Here is an 18,514-nt window from a genome sequence, read left to right as displayed (position 1 = left end):
TAGTTTTTAAAATAATCTGATCCTCCACTTTTAGGCAAAATGCTAGGCTAGTTTCGGAGGAATATCAGAACATTCTAAATGAACTTATTTTAAAAGAAAGTGATATTTTTGATACAAAATATAAAATTTTCTGCTTTACTTTTGTTTGTATAATATGATGCAAGTAAAGTAAAGCCTTTCACATCAAATTATCAAAAAAGCATTTTTTAAATTGTTTTCTTGGGTGTGTTTTTTTAAAAATACCTCTTTATTGATTTCAGAGAGAGGAAAGGAGAGGGAGAGAGAGGGATAGAAACATCAATGATGAGAGAGTCATTGATCAGCTGCAGCCCACAACCTGGGCATGTGCCCTGACCGGGAATCAAATCCCGATTGCCTGGATCCTGGGTCGACGCTCAGTCACTGAGCCATGCCCGGCCGGGCTCTTGGGGTTTTTTTTTAAAACATCATTTAGGAGTGGGGCAGTACTGGTATTTTAGTCTTTTTCAAGGGTACTCTTAGGGCATTAGCCTGATAGGATTTGCTCTTTTCTCTAAGGCCTGGATCTCTATTATTTGTGTCTGTAGTAGGTGTTTGTAGCTCCTTTTGCCCGTTTAGCCTTCCTATCTTCTTTTTTTTTGTATGCCTTTTTTGTTGTTGCTTTTGTTAATTCTTCTTCATGCTAAGCCATTGCTTATGATCTTTCACTGTGAAATTACCTAACAACCTACTCCTAATATGGCAGGCTATCCATGTTACTATTTTATTATTTTCTTCAAGTCTACTATAACTGTGTCTAGGGTTGTATGTTTAGTACTGATTTATTATCTAAGTGAGTACTTTGCCATTGGTAAGTGAAACAGAAACATGAATTTTAATAGATATAAATGTTGTTGGTTTTATTTTCCAGGCCAGAGATCCACAGCAGGAACCTATGGAAGAGATAGAAAATTTGAAGAAACAACATGATTTATTGAAAAGGATGTTACAGCAGCAGGAGCAACTGCGAGCTCTGCAGGGAAGACAAGCTGCTCTTCTCGCTCTGCAACATAAAGCAGAGCAAGCTATTGCTGTGATGGATGACTCTGGTATGCCAGTCTTAGAATGTTGTTTTTATCAGCAAGGGATGCTGGTATTGCACAGAGGATGGTGGTTATTATATAGTTAGATCTTGATCACTGACTAGTTTAGACACCTACATATAAGGCTTACCCTGTCCTGTGCTTTTCTCTGGTTATGCAGAAAAGGTTGCAGGGACAACTCCTGGCCCTCATGCTGTACCGTGCAGCCAGCCAGCTCTCTCTCCTTTCCATCAGAGAGTACCCTTACGAGGTAAAAGGGACGTGCTGTAGTTCTGTTTTTGTACCTCAGACTGATAGTGCTGTTGATGCTGTTATTTCCACCTATTTTACTTTAAGTAGGATTGCTGTACTTCGATTGACTCCCAAGAAAGGGTTAAGACCTTAAGTAAGGTGGTGATTCGATTCATAGAGTTTTTTTAGCTTCTGAGGTTAGTAGTAGTTCTGTTATTTTAGTTAGGTATCCAATTGTTTACAATAGTTCTTTTGGACTATATTTACATTCTATACAGTCTTTCTGAGACTCAGAAATAGTCTTTTCTTCTTCTTTCCCTCCTAGCCATTCATCATTTAGGTGGAAATTTTATTGAATTCCTTAGTTTGGAGTTTAATTTGTCTCATCACTTTCAAACCTGTGTTTAATCTTTATTAAGATGAAAAAAAATTACTTATTAAAACTCAAAACTAAGTTAATATTTTCCAGTAGTCTGTCATCCTAGTCTAATAATAATTTACGTCCTGTGGGTTCTTCATTTTGGGTCCTCACTGAAGTTACCTTGTTACTCAGTTTATCTTGCTGTTCACACTCAGCCCTCTGATCACTTACGCATAATTTAATTTTTCCTTTTCATAAGGAACTTTATGACTTGCAAGTAACTTTTTTGTAGTAATTATATAGTTGTATATAATATATAGTATATAAGTTGTATATAATATATGTAGTAATAATTTAAAAATTTTTTTTTAATCCTCATCAAGCCTATGTTTATTGATTTTTAGAGAGAGAGAAAGGGAGAGTGAGAGAAACATCGATTTGATAGAGATTCTCTAACATTGTTCAGTTGCCTCCCGTACTCACCCCCACCAGGGATGGGACCCAAAACCTAGGTATGTGCCCTGGCCAGGAATTGAACCCGCAACCTTTTTGTGCGCAGGATAGTGTTCCAACCAACTGTGCCACCTTGCCAGGGCAATATAAGATTTATAAAAATCTGGTAATAATACCGCTTTTCCCTTTTAAAATTTAAAGTATCATTAGCTTTCATATTTAGGAAAAACGTTTTACCAACAACCAATACTAGTTTGGTTAATAAATAAACTTCTAAATATTTTTCAAATTTGCAGTGTCGGATTTCAGAGACTTCCCTGTGATAGTTATAGTTAAGTGTATATCATCTCATTTGATTATTGCAGAATTGTAGGTTAGTTGCCAGAGCTTTTGTATTCTCATTTTTTAGAGAAAGAATTCTAACAGTTTGTGACTTGCCTAAGCTTATATGGAATTTTAGTAACACCAGATCTCTTGAGTTCTAGGTCAGTGGTCTTCTATTTATGAACTTTTACTTTTAATTAAGCAGATAATCTTTTTTTTAAAAAAAAGAAAAAATGTGTACTGTCATGAGGCAGGGACCAAGAGTACAAATAAGAGTTTTAATTTATTTTGTATTTTATTTCAAAAAGAATTTTAGATTACTAATTTTAAGACAGATTTCCTTATGTATTTATGAGATTTTGCAGAGGAATATTGATGAAAAACTAGAATTGTAGTATTTAATTTTCTGATATATAAGAGGCAACATAATTGTTCTGGGAAAGAGTGTTCCCTTCCTCATTTAACTAGAAAGTTGTGTGTTATTTATCTAGACTGTAATCTTAGTTTTCAAAATATAGTTTGGACTAGATGTGTGGGATTCTCTCCAGCCCGAAATTCCAATTTCTCAGTGGGAAAAGCTAGTATTTTCCTTTAAAACGGAAATAGTTTTTATCTAGTGTCTCTTTTAGAGCTGGAGAGGATATGCATGGGGTGGCTGGATAGTAGTGCAGTAACTTATCAAAATTGTCATCAGAAGACTGCCTCATGAAGATAAAAACTGTAGTCTTTTAGTATGACTCGTATCATGAGCAGTTACTTCAACAGATTATCTGTTCTGTTGCAGGGGTCAGCAAACTATGGCCAACTGGACTTGGCCCACTGTCTGCAATCAAGTTCTATAGAATATAGCTGTGCCCATTTGTTTATGTATTGTCTGTGGTTGCTTTTGCCCTATAATCACAGGGTTGGGCAGTTGAAACAAAAATTGTATTTCTACAAAACTTAACATATTTATTACTATCTGAATCTTTAAGAAGTTTGCTAGCCCCTGAACTAGAGCACTGATTTGTTAGGGGATTGAGGTGGGGATTGAGACCTGTCAGAATCAGCTGGTCTTTTCCAGAACTGCTTTCCCTACCACACCCCCAACCCAGATTGCTAGACCTGCCCCCACCCCCACACCATTCAGTCACTATTGTTAATTGGGATGTAACAGTATTCCTCCTTGAATGTTGGAACAGAAAAAAATGAACCACTGTCTTAAGAGTTTTGTCAGTTTCCCTTTATTTTCAGAATAGATGGAAACAGTAAAACGACATAAATCTGAGGGCTCACTAGTTTAAAATTATGTCAGTGAAGGTTTTTTAAATTCCTGTGTTTTTCCCCAAAATTTATTTTTAGCTTCCCAGAAATTAAGTTGTTATATTTATTTATTTGCTTTAATGAATAGTTGTGAATTGTCTTTCCAGTTGTAACAGAAACTGCAGGTAGCCTATCTGGAGTCAGCATCACATCTGAACTAAATGAAGAATTGAATGATTTAATTCAGCGTTTTCATAATCAGCTTCGTGATTCTCAGGTAACAATTTTTTCACTATAGTTGAGTTTAAAGTCAGATTAATTAAAACGGTGTTGCTCAAACTTTACTGAGCGAGCATAAATATTATCTGATATGATTGTTAAAATTATGTAGATTTCTGGTCAGTGGTATTCTCTTTGCCTCCAAAATTGTGATTCATACATTTAGGGTGGGCTGTCCTCCATGTATTCTAGTGCTGGTAGTCTAGGGACTATACTTTGAGATACACTAAATTAGAGGAAAATCTACTTTGAATGAAGTGTTAGTGAAATTTTCCCTTTGTGTACTACTGGATAACACGTTCTTTTTTCTTCTCAAAGATTAATGGTCACAATGTTTAAACTTACTATGTTTGCATCTGTGTCCTAACAATTTTTAAAAAATTCTTAAGTTTAATTTCAGAGCTTATATTTGTTGGCATTTTAAAATAATTATGTAAGTGCAATATTTTCAGTCTGTGGGCCTTGAGTAAGAAGGGGTGAATTAGTACCTCTCCAGTGGAAACAAATATGATTGAAGGTGCACTATCTCCTGTTTACTGGCCAACTGAAAATAAAAGAATATGGCACAGCCACTTTGGGGAGTTATTTAGCAATATCTGGTACACATTTTCCAGTAACCCTGCAGGGTCCCACCTTAAGAAACTCCTGTGTTCACAAGGAGATCTGTACAAGAATGTTCATGCAGCATTGCGTTAATAGCAGAAAATTAGAAACATCGTAAATGTCCGTGAATAGGAAAATGGACGAGTAAGTTATGATATGTAGGTAGAGTGAAATCCTGTGACCAGTTATAGTAACTGAACTAGAGCTGAGGAATGAAGAAAGCAAGTTTAAGGAGGGTACCACTTAGCTTATGCTTTAAAATGTGTAAAGAATGTATTTTCTTTTTATGGATACATACATAGGTATTATAAAATAAAAGCATGTATATTGTGGTTTTCTCTGCAGAGAGTAATGGGGTTGGGGATTGGTATGTATAGAGCTTTAGCTATATTTATAAGGTTATAGTTTTCTTTAAAAAAGGAATTGATGCAGATGTGGCAAAACGTTAAAATTTGACTGAGATCAGTGGCGTTTATTCATTATATGATTCCCTAAGCCTTAGTGGATTTTTGAAATGTTTCTTTTTTTTTTTTAAATAGAGGAACATAGGAAAGAAGTGGCAGGAAAAACTGATAGGTTTAAAACGTTTATGGTGGTGGTTCTATAAAGATGGCAAGAGAGAGAATGATAAGGTTTATTTTGTATAAAGTGTGGCATTGCTAAATTAATTGAGATCATTTAATTGAGATCCAGATAATAACAGCTGGTGAGTCCAAGACCACTGTGTAGTCATGTGTGTCTATAAAACTCTGGTGTGTTATAGTGGCCCATCAGGAAGCACTATGCCATTTAGGAATAGGAAAGGCATATACTTACTCACCAGTACAACCCAGGCAAATATTTTTTTTCTTATGAAGAATTTTTAAGCATTTTAAAAATGAGAATGTAACCTTTAATTACCTTAATCTTTATTTTTCTTCTTCTATTTTTTATAAGCCTCTAGCTGTTCCAGATAATAGAAGACAGGCAGAAAGTCTTTCGTTAACTAGGGAGGTTTCCCAGAGCAGGAATCCAGCAGTTTCAGAACATTTACCTGATGAGAAAGTTCAACTTTTTAGCAAAATGAGAGTGTTACAGGAAAAGAAGCAAAAAATGGACAAACTGCTTGGAGAACTTCATACACTTCGAGATCAGCATCTCAACAATTCATCATGTAAGTAAATCTGGCTTAGGGGTATTAGGTAGAGGACACATACGTATTAGCATTAGTAGTTAGTAAATATTTGGTGAGTGAACATATAGTTCCTCAAGAAAATTATCTTTTGTGGGGAGATAGAACTTGCATGTGAAAAGCTTTTAAGGAACAAGGCAGTATGTGATAAAACCAAGTGGATGGTAGGCCTGTGCTATAATTCAGAAAAGGAAAGGATGAAGTTGGGCCTTGAAAATTGTTAGGACTTAAAAAGGGGAAAAGTATAAGGTAATTAGATGCTTAGATGTAGTGATACTGCAATTTTAGCATATTCAAAATTATCCCTTGAAAAATTAATCCAAATTAATACTTCAATTTAAAAACTATGAAATTACAACCAAAAAATGAGATAAAAAACTTTTATGTTGTACATATGGTTTAGTGTAGAAATTCCAGAAGTCACATCCTTTTAAAAAAACATAGTCATCTCATGTGGGAATAGGAAAGGCAGCAGTCATCCTAGTTATACTATAGAAACTCTTTTCTGCTCTGCAGATGTTTCACTTGCCTCTGTCTAATTAAGATACAGTTACTAGTTTCTCACTTGCTATCCTCATCTTCACAAGCCTGGTTCCTGCCTTTTACCCAGAGAGTAGTAGGAGCTCTAGCATTGGAAGTGAAGTCAGTAGAGACAGGCACAACTGGTCATTCTTCTTCAGCATTCCAGCTGCTCTCTTATTAAAGAAAAAACAAGGGATAGGAACATTTCCGAAGTCCGTGTTTCTTCATCCACCCCTTTCTTTGCCACATCCAAAAGAACCTATTTCTGCCCTGAAACATACTCCTTTTGCCTGACCTCTGTTAGTCTTCTACTCGTCTAGAGTATAATTTGATCCCAACACTTATCCTTCCTAAACAGATTAACACAACCAAGAAACTTAAAATTTGAAAGTTGTATTCAAGACCTTGTGATCACTTTTAGTCACATAAAGAAAGTAGCACTCTGCCAAAAAGTAATTTTCTTCCCACTGGAAAACAGTGTGCAAAGCAGCAGCAAAGGTAGAACAGTCCAGGAATAGAGTGAAGAGACTGCTGGAAACCAGCTATAGTAATTGATACTGTAGTCAACAAATAATGATGGTGGTGGTTGTGAGAAAGAGATGAATCACAATAAAGTGGTAGGAGACAGAGAAGTGTAGAGATTCTTAATCTGCATTTATTGCCCTTGAAGGCGTAAAATATTTTTTGTCTGACCTGTGTGAACAGAAAAATAATTAAAATGTAGTAGCTGAAGGACTACAGAGGATTAGCCATCATTAGTTAGACTGTTCTATTGCTGAGTAGTAGTTATGGTATGGATATACTGCAGTCACTGTAACAATGTTGCTTTGCCTTTTGGAATAAGAAACTTTTCATCTTGGAAACCATACATAACTTCCTCTGAGCTGTGGATTTGGAACTCTCTTCAGGACATGCTGTACTAGACTGCCCTGTAAAGACTGTAGATGGTGTACTGCACATCATACACAGCGGCCTTGTTTCACTTAACCTAGAACCACGTTTTTCAAGGGCTTTAACAAGGAATACTGTAGTTACTTTTTAAAGGTAGAATATCATAGTTCTTGTCAATTTCCATCATGTCTTCCTTTATTCTTTCTGTCTTAACTATGCTTAGTTGAGGGACATGTTTATAAGTGGTCTAGATGTTATATTCTTAAGTTTCTAAAATTTATGCAGAATTTAAGATGTTAATGACTTTTACTCTTTGTTTTTGTTTTTCTACATCCAAACAAACTGTGAATAAGCATTGTTTGATGCCATATTTGTTTTTGGTAACTTTTTTTTTTCTGCAGTTGTGCCTTCCTCAGCCTCTCCACAAAGGAGTGTGGATCATAGAAGTACAACTTCAGCTCCCTCTGCTCCTGTAAGCTTAGCACCAGTTGTCAATGGAGAATCCAATAGCCTCACATCATCCATTCCTTACCCTGCTGCTTCTCTGGTTTCTCAGAATGAGAGTGAAAATGAAGGCCATCTAAATCCAACGGAAAAACTCCAGTAAAACACTTTTACAAATATTGTTAAATAGATTAGAATTTAATAGTGGGGGTAAATTCTGGGTTTATGTAATGATAAACATTCTTAAGTGATATGGTGGTAGAAGTTTGTGTGTTATATGAACAGTCTTTGGGCTGTCCAAGACGTATGTGACATCATAATACAGGTAATTTCTGTGAGCTAATGTATTCCCGTTTTCAAATAAAGAATTAGAAATAGCTAAACTACAGTTAAAATAACCAGATGGTTTAGAACCCAGGCTTTAGAGTCAGATAGCTCTGAAATTGTGTCTCAAGGCTGTTATCCTCACTTAGCCTCTGTTTCTTAATCTGCAAGATAGGGGTATAATATCCTTGTTCGTAGAGATGTTCTAAGGGTTAAAAAGCATTGGCGTACCTCCTGGCACTTAATAAAAACTTAAACTTTCTTGTCATTTTTTGGTAAACATATACTTTGTAGATTTCTGTATGTTACAGACAAATCAGGAACCATCTACAAATGCTCAGTAATGCCTGCATACCTGATTTGCCTGAAAGCTAATTGAGTATTTTGTACTTCTCATTTTTGATACATATTAAGAAAACTAGGAATATTTTTGACATTGAATTTTAAGCTGTTAACATAGCTGCTTAAAATGAGCTCTTGAAACTTTTTCTTAGGCTTTTGTCCCTAACAAAACATGAAAAAATAAAGCAATGATATTTTGAATATGCTGTACTTGAAATTAAATTCTTTACAATCATACCCCTGCATATTTGACTAGACTTAAATTTTGTTTGTGTTGGCTGCTGTTATATGAAAATAATGCATACTTTACTTTGCTAAAATGAGTATTATATACTGTTGTTTATCAGGAAGTTAAATGAAGTTCGAAAGAGATTGAATGAACTAAGAGAATTAGTTCATTATTATGAACAGACATCAGATATGATGACAGATGCTGTAAATGAAAATACAAAAGATGAAGAAACTGAAGAGTCAGAATATGATTCTGAGCATGAAAATTCTGAGCCTGTTACTAACATTCGGTAAGAACATTTTTGTTTTTCTCACATATTTATCCTAACTTAGTACTTCTTAAAAAATTGTTTTTATTGATTTTAGACAGAGAGGAAGGGAGAGAGAGAGAGAAACACTGATTGGCTGCCTCCTACACGTCCCCTATCGGGGATCGAGCCTGAAACCTGTGCATGTGCCCTGACCAGGAATTGAACTGGCGACCTCTTGGTGCACAGAATGATGCTCAACCACGAGCAACACTGGCCAGGACTAACTAATACTTTTAATATGGAACCAAAGAAACATCAGTTGAGTGCTATTTGTCTTTTATTTAAACTTTTCTCTTGTAAGTCTACTGTTTGGATCAGTGTAAACTTACTCCCTTATATAAAAAATAGGGAAGTGTTGATTATAGTAGTTTAGTAACCTTGCTATTTGTTAGATCATATGCAAGTAAATTATAAGAAGTATCTAACTTAGCATTTTTCTACCTCTTTAAGTATAATTTTGATTTTTCAGATGTTTTCTTAAATTTCTAAATAGCACAAGTTAATGAAAAGCCAGTTTAAATGTGGACATAGCCAATGGTGTTTATAGTTTGGAATTACTTTATCAGCAGTTCTAAACCTTTGCTTATTACTGTTTTTATTTTTTTACCTTAAATAACTAAGCTGTTTTCTTTCTTTTAGAAATCCACAAGTAGCTGCCACCTGGAATGAAGTAAATAGTAATTCTAACGCACAGTGTGTTTCAAATAATAGAGATGGCAGATCAGCTCATTCTAATTGTGAAATTAACAACAGATCTGCTACCAACATACGGGCTTTAAACATGCCTCCTTCTTTAGGTACGATTGACTGTATTCACAGAAATTATTGCCGTCTTTTTGGGAAGTGGATTTTTTTTCATTAGCACTCTTAAGCTTATGAAATTATGGTTTTCAATGATACCTGTTTTCAGCAGATTGTCGATATAATAGAGGACAACAGGAGGTTCCTGTTGCACAAGGTGAAGATGAGGAGGAGGAGGAGGAGGAAGCAGAAGATGAAGGAGCCAGTGGAGCCTCATTATCTAGTCATAGGAGCAGTGTGGCTGATGAGGCACCAGAAGATGCTGAATTTGAACAGAAGATCAGTAGACTTATGGCTGCAAAACAGAAACTGAGGCAGTTACAAGATCTTGTTGCCATGGTACAGGTAAGTACTGCTCTTTTTTTTAAACTGCTTGTCAAATAATAAGGTAAAATTTATGTATTTTGACAATTATTGGTAAAATTATACTAGTACATGTTTATGTACTGAGTTCTTGCTATGTGCCATGTTTACATGCCTAGCACTTTACATGCGACACATCAGAGATGAGCAAACTTTTTTATTAAGGGTGAGTTAGTAAGTATGTTAGACTTTGTGGGCCATACAGGCTCTGTCACAGCTACTACTCCATGCAAAAGCAGCTATAGATGATATATAAACAAATAAGAATGGCTGTGTTCCAATACAACTTTATTACAAAAACAGGTTTGTTTTTCAATGGAAACCCAAGTCTTTATTTTTTAAATTTATTTTTCAGTTACAGTTGACATACAATATTATATTAGTTTCAAGTGTACAGCATAGTGTTTAGACATTTATATAGTTTATGAAGTGATCACCTCAATAAGTGTAGTACCCATCTAACATCATACCTAATTATTATAATATTATTGACTATATTTCCTGTGCTGTACTTTATTTATATCCCTGTGACTATTTTTGTAACTGCCAGTCAGCACTTCTTCATCCCTGTCACCCTTTTCACCCATGGCCCTTACCTCCCCTCCCATATGGTATCAATCAGTTTCTTCTCTGTATCCAAATTTATTTCTCTTGTTTATTCATTTATTTTGTTTTTTAGATTCTACATACAAGCATTATTTTACAGCTTGCTTTTCTCCCCACTCCACAATGTTTTGGAGAACTTTTCATGTCAGTATATTTAGAGCTATATAATTACAGATAAGTAATTATGAAATATATAGAAAAGTAATTATAAAATATAAATCATACTGCATATGTATGTTTGTGTTTGTGGTATGTATTAAATACAAGTCTTATTAGCTGCAAAGTTTTCTGTAGTATCAACAGACCTTACTTAATTTAGTTAACCCTACATCCTTCTGATGTATACTCTTGTTGTTCCCAGTTTTTCACTACTTGGAATACTAGCACCACCTTCTTTGTGCATTTCTGTGGTTTTTTGTTTTTTGTTTAATCCTCACCCGAGGATATGTTTTTATTGGTTTTAGAGAAAAAGAGAGAGACAGACAGACAGAGACATCCATCAGTTGCCTCTCATACGTGTCTGGGGATCGAACCCTCAGTCTTTTTAGTGTATGGGATGACACTAACCAACTGAGCCACTGGGCCGGGGCTGTGTTTGCATTTTTTAAGAGCGTATAAGAAGTGGAATTGCTATGTTAGAGTTTATGCACATTTTAATTTTAATGGACACCACTTAACTGCTCTGTAAAATGGCTATTAATTCATATCTAAGCAGTGGTGTATGAGTCCATTTTCCCATACACCCTTGATTACATATTTATTATATTGAACACTGTAGCTTGTTTAATCATTACTAGAATTGGTTTTTGGCTTTTTTCAAGTTTTCCCTACTGTAAGAAGGACTTTTATATAAACACATGTATACCAATACATATAGGTGTATGTATACACATGAAAATATTTTTGCTTATATATTTAAAGTATATATGTAGGATTCATAAACTGATAACATTGGTTATCTATGGAGAATGGAGTCAGTTGGGGACAGAGATGGGAAAGAGTTCTAAATGTCTTTTTTACTTTTTGAACTTTGATTATATGACAGTATTACCATTTGGAAAAATTAAAACAGCTTCTAAAGCAAATAACAATAGGTTGTGCTTTCTTGAACATTATTGTACTTGTTAATTACTTTCCCTTTTTTTTTTTTTTTAAGATTCCTTTCTTCAGATGTACTACCCAAAGGGGAATAATAGATCAGAAATGATAAATAACTTGATGGCTTATAAATGAATCAGCTTAATTTCAGGCTAATGTAGAATGGAGATCTTTTGCTTTAGGGAGTTCTAAGACCTAAAATATATATGACAAATGAGAAAACTGCAACCCAGAGGGACTAAGGGGTCTCCTTCTGAAAGAAAGCAATTGAAAAAATGATTGGCCCTGGCAGTGTGGCTCAGTTGGTAGAGCATCATCCCATGCAATCGGAAGGTTGCTGGTTTGATTCCAGTCAGGGCGCATACCCAGGTTGTGGGCTCAGTCCTTGGTCGGGGTGCATATGGGAGGCAACCAGTCAATATCAATGTTTTTCACGTCTATATTTCTCTAAAAAAAAAAATCAATAAAGAAAACATAAAAAGAAGAAAAAATGATGTTTCACTTATCTTACCTAAGGGTAGTCTTTGTGTTCTTACATTTTTACTTACATTCTCTTTCCCGAGAGACTAAGAAGATGGTCTGAACAGTTATATAGTTAGGACCATGTAAAGCTCTGATTCCTCTTCTTGATTAGATTTGCTTGGACAACTTCCATGGCCTTCGTGAAACCTTATGTGTCTTAGAAGTCTCCAGATTTCCATCTCTCTTAGTTCCTTAGTCTGATGCAGTGAGTGTCAATATAATAGTTCTTTGGTTAATTTGTTTTAGTGTTGGAACTATATCACTTCAGTTGTTCAGGTACCTTCATGCTATATCTGAAACATCATGCAGTGTTGTTTTGTATCTTTTCTCATAGTTTAATTTTTCCACTTTTTATTACAAGGAAGTGCCTCATGATCTGGCTTCTTTATTCCTAAGTCCCAACCCAGTGACTTTCTAATCTTTCTCTCCATACTAAGTAATGAATTAGGTTAGTTTTTAGATTGCAAAGACCAGAATAACACCATTTACATTTAAAGTTCATTAGACAGTTTTATAATGTAAGTTATCGCTAACTTTTTAAGGTTTTATTAGAGTGATGTTTGCAGAGGTTAAAGCTTTAGTTTGGAGAAGGCATGAGTAAGTATAAAATATACAGAGTTAAATATGTGTGTGTGTGTGTGTGTGTATATGTGTGTGTGTGTGTGTGTGTGTGTATATATATTTTTTAATCCTCACCTGAGGGTATTTTTTCCATTGCTTTTCAGAGAGAGTGGGAGGGGGAGAGAGAGAGAGAGGGGAAGAGAAAGAGAGAAACATCGATGTGAGAGAGACACATCAATTGGTTGCCTCCCACACGTTCCCCAACTGGGGTGGGGGATTGAGCCTGCAACCAGAGTACGTGCCCTTGACTGGAATTGAACCCAAGACCCTTCAGTCCTTGGGCTGACACTCTAACCACTGAGCCAAACTGGCTAGGGCTATAGAGTTAAATATTTTTAAGAAAATGCAGTAGTTCGCCCCAAACCTCCCATTTTAATAAGTTCACTGATTTCAATAAAAGATATGGATCTACTCTTAGGAAGATAGGAACTTTAGTTGTATTTCCAGTAGTAATACAGATTTGAAATGGTATATTCTCGTTAGTTTTTGTATCATGAACCATTGGCATTTGTTTGGCAGACTAAAGACAGTGAGGAAATGGAAAATTTCATGTAAGCAAGTGACAGTGGACAATGATTATTTGAAATTGTTAATGTAAAAGTTAAATCTTAAGAAAAATTATGTAATATCAAGAGTTCACAGTGCCAGTAGTTTATTTTTTATCTTATTCTTTTCTTTAATAGCTCAGTATTTGGTCAAAATAAGAAAAGGCAACTTAATATTTGTCATTACTGGATAATAGGCAGCTCAGATTTTAAATGTACTATTTTTAGTTTTAATACTTCATTTCTTGCCATTGGTAGAGGGTGAACTTCAGTATTCTCTAAAAATTACTACTTTCTCTACTCTAATTTTTCTTATGTAACTTTGACAGACTAGTTATATTTATTTACTAAGGTATGAATTGTATACATCAAGATTATTTAATGTAATGATGTGGTTTTAGGATGATGATGCAGCAGATCAAGGAGTTATCTCTGCAAGTACTTCAAATTTGGATGATTTCTACCCAGCAGAAGAAGACACCAAACAAAATGCAAATAACACTAGAGGAAATGCCAGTAAAACACAGAAAGACACTGGAGTAAATGAAAAGGCAAGGTATGTTAAGCTTATAGCCTTCATTTAATAAAAATTTAGTTCCTGTTATAGAGAATGTACTTGGCTGGGCTTACTGTATTACATCATGCTTAATGTTATTAGATTTACTGGAGTCCACAAATATAATGTCAATTTAATTATAGAGAGAAATTTTATGAGGCTAAACTACAGCAGCAACAGAGAGAGCTCAAACAATTGCAGGAGGAAAGAAAGAAACTGATTAAGATTCAAGAGAAAATTCAAGCATTGCAGAAGGCATGTCCTGACCTACAGGTAAGTAAGAAATTTCTTCCTACTTGTCTGAAAAAAGATGTCTAAAATCCAATGCTATTTGAAAGTACTCTTTCTAGTACTGATCTGATAGATATATTTCTGTTAATTTTATGATTAATCAAATGGATGAACTAATGAAATGGACTAGGGATATACGTTTACACTGTGAAAGATACCACATAGGAATTGACAGATTATTTCCATTCTTTCACTTGTTGGGTTAGCTAGCTAGAGAGTCAGAGCACGAGTATAACTATTTAAATATTCTGGTTTCAACTTTGCAGTTTAGGACTTTTACTGGCCTAAAATTATATAATAAAGCTCTAAGCCATCATGAGTTATCTAAGGAAATTAATTAAAATATTTTATTTGTACTTTGAATATTAACTGAATATACTTTTGCTTATTAATAGTACCCTGTGCTTAGGTCTTTGATATTGAACAGAGAATGAACAGTCTTTGACCATGTCAGGTAATCAGGGGTAGGGTTAATAAGGGAAGGAAATAACAATTCTTTTTGAGATTTCCCCCCCCTCAAATGTATTGTTTAGATTTATTCTTCAGTCAGGTTTTATTGTCAAAGAAAGGGAGACAAATCAAATGATATTTCTAATATAACTGTTTATTTTCTAGACTCTTACCTTTTCCACTTTAATCCTTTTTCCCTTGTCCCCAATCTAAACAGTGTCCAGACTAATACTATACCTGAGTTGGGTTGAGTATATTTTCCACAGGAACATTTTATCCCTCTTGTGTCTCTCGTTTCTGAAGGCTGGTTACTACTCATCAGCTTTAGTCTGTGCTTTCATCTTTGTTCTTTATGTCAGATTTTCTTTAAATCATGATAGCAGTTGAGGTCTGATAATAAATTAAATGTTACTGGAACCCTAGAGGAGTAGTAAAATAACTGCTTTTATGAAATTAAAATAATTGCTTTAATTCCTCATAATTTTTACTAATCCTTTTTAGCTGTCAGCCACTAATGCAGATAATTGTCCCACAAAAAAATACATGCCAGCTGTTACTTCAACTCCAACTGCTAATGAAAATGAAACCAGTGCCAGCAAATCTGGTTTTGAGCCTGAAGATTGTTCAGTAGACAATGAGGTATTGTATATTGCACCCTGTTGTTCTAGAGTGTTAAGCCACATCTTGTTCTAAAACTTAGTTTTCAGTTACAGGTATTGTATATTGCACCGTGTTGTTCTAGAGTCTTAAGCCACATCTTGTTCTAAAACTTAGTTTTCAGTTACAGTTGGTACAAAATATTATGTTAGTTTTAGGTGTATGACATAATTTATTTTAGATATTTATATACCTTATGAAGTGAACACCCTGTTTAGTACCCATCTGACACCACCATTCATAGTTATTATGGCATTATTGACTATATTCCCCATGCTGTATAAGTCACAACTTAAGAAGGAAACTGAAACATGTTTTTACATGTAGCCTGTTTTGTGTCTTTTAGTTTGGGGAAGAAATAATTTTTTTCCAAAAAGTAATTAAGTTGGGATCTCTAAAAAATAGTCTTATTCTTTATTAGCAAATATTTGGTAGAATTATATGTAAAGGATAGTTGCAGCAAATAGTAATCATTTCAGTGAGAAAGACCTGTCCTTTGGTATTTTATTTTATTTATTTTATTTAATTTTATTTATTTTATTTTATATGTGATTTGTAGGAAACATAACTTTCTCTAAATAGTTGGTAAAGTATATTTGGGTGCTACTACTTGTTTTCTTTAACAATTAGTGATTGTCTAAGTTTTTCTTATTCATTATTATTAAAATATTATTTTAACGTTCATGAATATTTCAGTATAAAAAGAATAGAGTGAGAATAGAAATATTTGTTGGTATTAACAATAGTATTAGCCTGTTGTCCTTTGAGGGGAAAATAAATCCAAATACACTAACTTGGCTCTAATTTTTAAATTAATAGCTGTGGTCAGAAATGCGAAGACATGAAATTTTAAGGGAAGAGCTGCGACAGAGAAGAAAGCAGCTTGAAGCTCTGATGGCTGAACATCAGAGGAGGCAAGGTCTAGCTGAAACAGTGTCTCCAGTGGCTGTTTCATTGAGAAGCGATGGATCTGAGAACCTGTGTACTCCTCAGCGAAGTAGAACAGACAAGTAAGAGAGCTATTTAGAGCATTTTTTAAGCATCATCTACCTGAGGCCTGCAGGATAGGCAGCCTTGTTTTCCCTCTGCATCACAGTACAAATCTGCTGTGGCATGAGGGTAGTATTTAAGCATCACTTTTGTGCCTCAGTTTCACTAAGTTGAGCTACTTTCTGTTCAAAGTTCTCATAGCATCAACTTTTTCTTTTTTTAAAATTACTAAGACACTTGATCAAATGGTGATACAGATTTTCTTTAGTGTCTGACCTTTATTTTTCTTAGTTAAGTTTTAAGCTTATAAAAAGAAAGTGCTTGATACTGTGTAGTACTATTCCATCAAGCCAGAAATAACCACTTTTTTTAACTTAAATTGAATATCTGCTATTTGTAAGATTTGTAAGGATCTTAAAACATTTTATTATGTAAGACATTTAGTTTTTAGGATTTAAGTTTGAAATTTTGATATCAAGAATATTTCTAAAAGACTTGGTCATCTTTAAGATCAGTTAACTACTTATCTATATAGTAGTATTCAGATCTAAAATTCTGGAATTCAAATTTGTTGTGGCTTTCTGTTTTGATATTTTCCACATGGCATTTCTGGAACATTACACCAAATCTCACTCTTCTTCCTCTCAGAAGAAGAACTTTTCCTGTTCATGGGGTCCCCATACATATTTAGTGATCAAACTGCAATATTTTATTCTGTTCTGAGTACCACACATTTATACTTCAACAAAGTTCTTTGGATAGTTTTGATAAGCACCTAAATTTGAGAACATAGGGTCTAGAATTATGCTTTCCAATAGAGCACTCACTAGGTGGAGGTAACTAAGTTAAAGTTAAGTAAAATAAGAATTTATTTTCTCAGTCATACCAGCCATATTTTAAGTGTTTATTGGTCCTTTGTCTAGTGGCTACTATATTGGATAGCACAGATATAGATCATCACTTCTGCTGCAGAGAGTGGTATTGGACAACTCTGATCTAGAAAACTGTTACTCAAGGGAAGGAAAGTTGAGGGGTGTTTAGGAACAAAATTCCAGGGGATATGATTACCATTTTAATTTATTTGAACTATTGTTTTGTGTAAGGCAGAGTAAATATAGTCTATATAACAGCAGTGGGGAGAGTACTACCCATCTCGTAGTTACTAAGGTTAAATGAAATTTTATATGCACATACACACATCTATTTGGTACCGTGTCTGGCACATAGTGGGTGGTAAAGTATTCAGCTCATCTCCAGAATGACCTCTTGGTGTTTTGTCTCTCAATCTCTAGAACAATGGCAACTTGGGGAGGTTCCACCCAGTGTGCACTAGATGAAGAAGGAGATGAAGATGGTTACCTTTCTGAAGGAGTTGTTCGGACAGATGAGGAGGAGGAGGAGGAGGAGCAAGATGCCAGCTCCAATGATAACTTTTCTACGTACTCTCCTGACGGCATGAATCATAATTCTTACAGTGTAAAGGAAACTAAAAATAGGTTAGTTTCACTGTTTTAATTTTTTGCTTGATTGGAAGAGTCTCAGGCTTTTCTGACACCAAGCCATTTTTTGATTCCCTGAACCAACAGGGTGTCCTACAGTATAGTTCAATTCTGATACTTAACTCCTTGGAGTTAGGGCAGACTCCACAATTAAGGGGTTCAGTCCCCCAAGACTACTGTCACTACAGATGCCAGTCGTAAGTCCCAAATCCCGAGGGAACCCATTCTTCTGTCTGACATGGCTACTAATTTGGGGGTTCCCACAGCCCTTCTTCAGGTTTCATAATTTACTAAAACAACTCACAGAACTCAGGAAAACGCTTACATATATTAGTTTAATATAAAGGATACAATTCAGGAACAGTCAAATGGAAGATACATAGGGCATGGTTTGGGGGTTGGGGTTTCAGAGCTTCAATGCCCTCTCTGGGTGCACCAACCTCCCTGCACTCCAGTGTGTTCACCAACTCTTAGCTCTCTTAATCACTGCTCTGTTTAGCGGTTTAATGGAAGCTTCATTACACAGGCACAGTTGATTAAGTCATTGGCCGTAGGCGATTCAGCTTAATCTCTGACCCCTCCTCTACCATCCTTGGAGTTTGGGGAATGGGGCTGAAAGTTCCAACTCCTCTAATGACCTGGCTGGTTTTTCTGGCGACCAGACCCCATCTTGAAGTTGTCTAGAGCCTGCCAAGAGTCATTAGCATAAACTCGGATATGGTGGA

The 18,514-nt window shown here is 35.1% G+C and overlaps 1 protein-coding gene across 20 annotated transcripts in view; it reads left to right on the top strand.

Moving 5' to 3' along the window:
• PCM1 (pericentriolar material 1) overlaps positions 1-18,514 on the top strand; it is a 74,672-nt gene that overhangs the window by 17,822 nt on the left and 38,336 nt on the right. For 12 of the 20 annotated variants that reach the window (XM_016209003.2, XM_016209010.2, XM_016209016.2 and 9 more), the window contains 12 exons: positions 890-1,067; positions 3,840-3,949; positions 5,491-5,707; positions 7,540-7,741; positions 8,596-8,769; positions 9,430-9,587; positions 9,701-9,936; positions 13,748-13,902; positions 14,046-14,175; positions 15,145-15,282; positions 16,120-16,310; positions 17,583-17,786. In XM_016209003.2, coding sequence (XP_016064489.2) covers positions 890-1,067; positions 3,840-3,949; positions 5,491-5,707; positions 7,540-7,741; positions 8,596-8,769; positions 9,430-9,587; positions 9,701-9,936; positions 13,748-13,902; positions 14,046-14,175; positions 15,145-15,282; positions 16,120-16,310; positions 17,583-17,786 — 2,093 coding nt within the window. Of the gene's footprint in view, positions 1-889; positions 1,068-1,221; positions 1,312-3,839; positions 3,950-5,490; positions 5,708-7,539; positions 7,742-8,595; positions 8,770-9,429; positions 9,588-9,700; positions 9,937-13,747; positions 13,903-14,045; positions 14,176-15,144; positions 15,283-16,119; positions 16,311-17,582; positions 17,787-18,514 lie in introns of all 20 variants that reach the window. The other 8 variants (XM_087814115.1, XM_016209013.2, XM_087814114.1 and 5 more) reach the window with 2 other exon arrangements.

This window comes from Miniopterus natalensis, chromosome 2 (genome assembly GCF_054644295.1).
Source record: "Miniopterus natalensis isolate mMinNat1 chromosome 2, mMinNat1.hap1, whole genome shotgun sequence".
Lineage (NCBI taxonomy): Eukaryota > Metazoa > Chordata > Mammalia > Chiroptera > Miniopteridae > Miniopterus > Miniopterus natalensis.
Note: the sequence above shows the minus strand (reverse complement) of the source record. Positions and strands in the feature narration are given on the sequence as shown.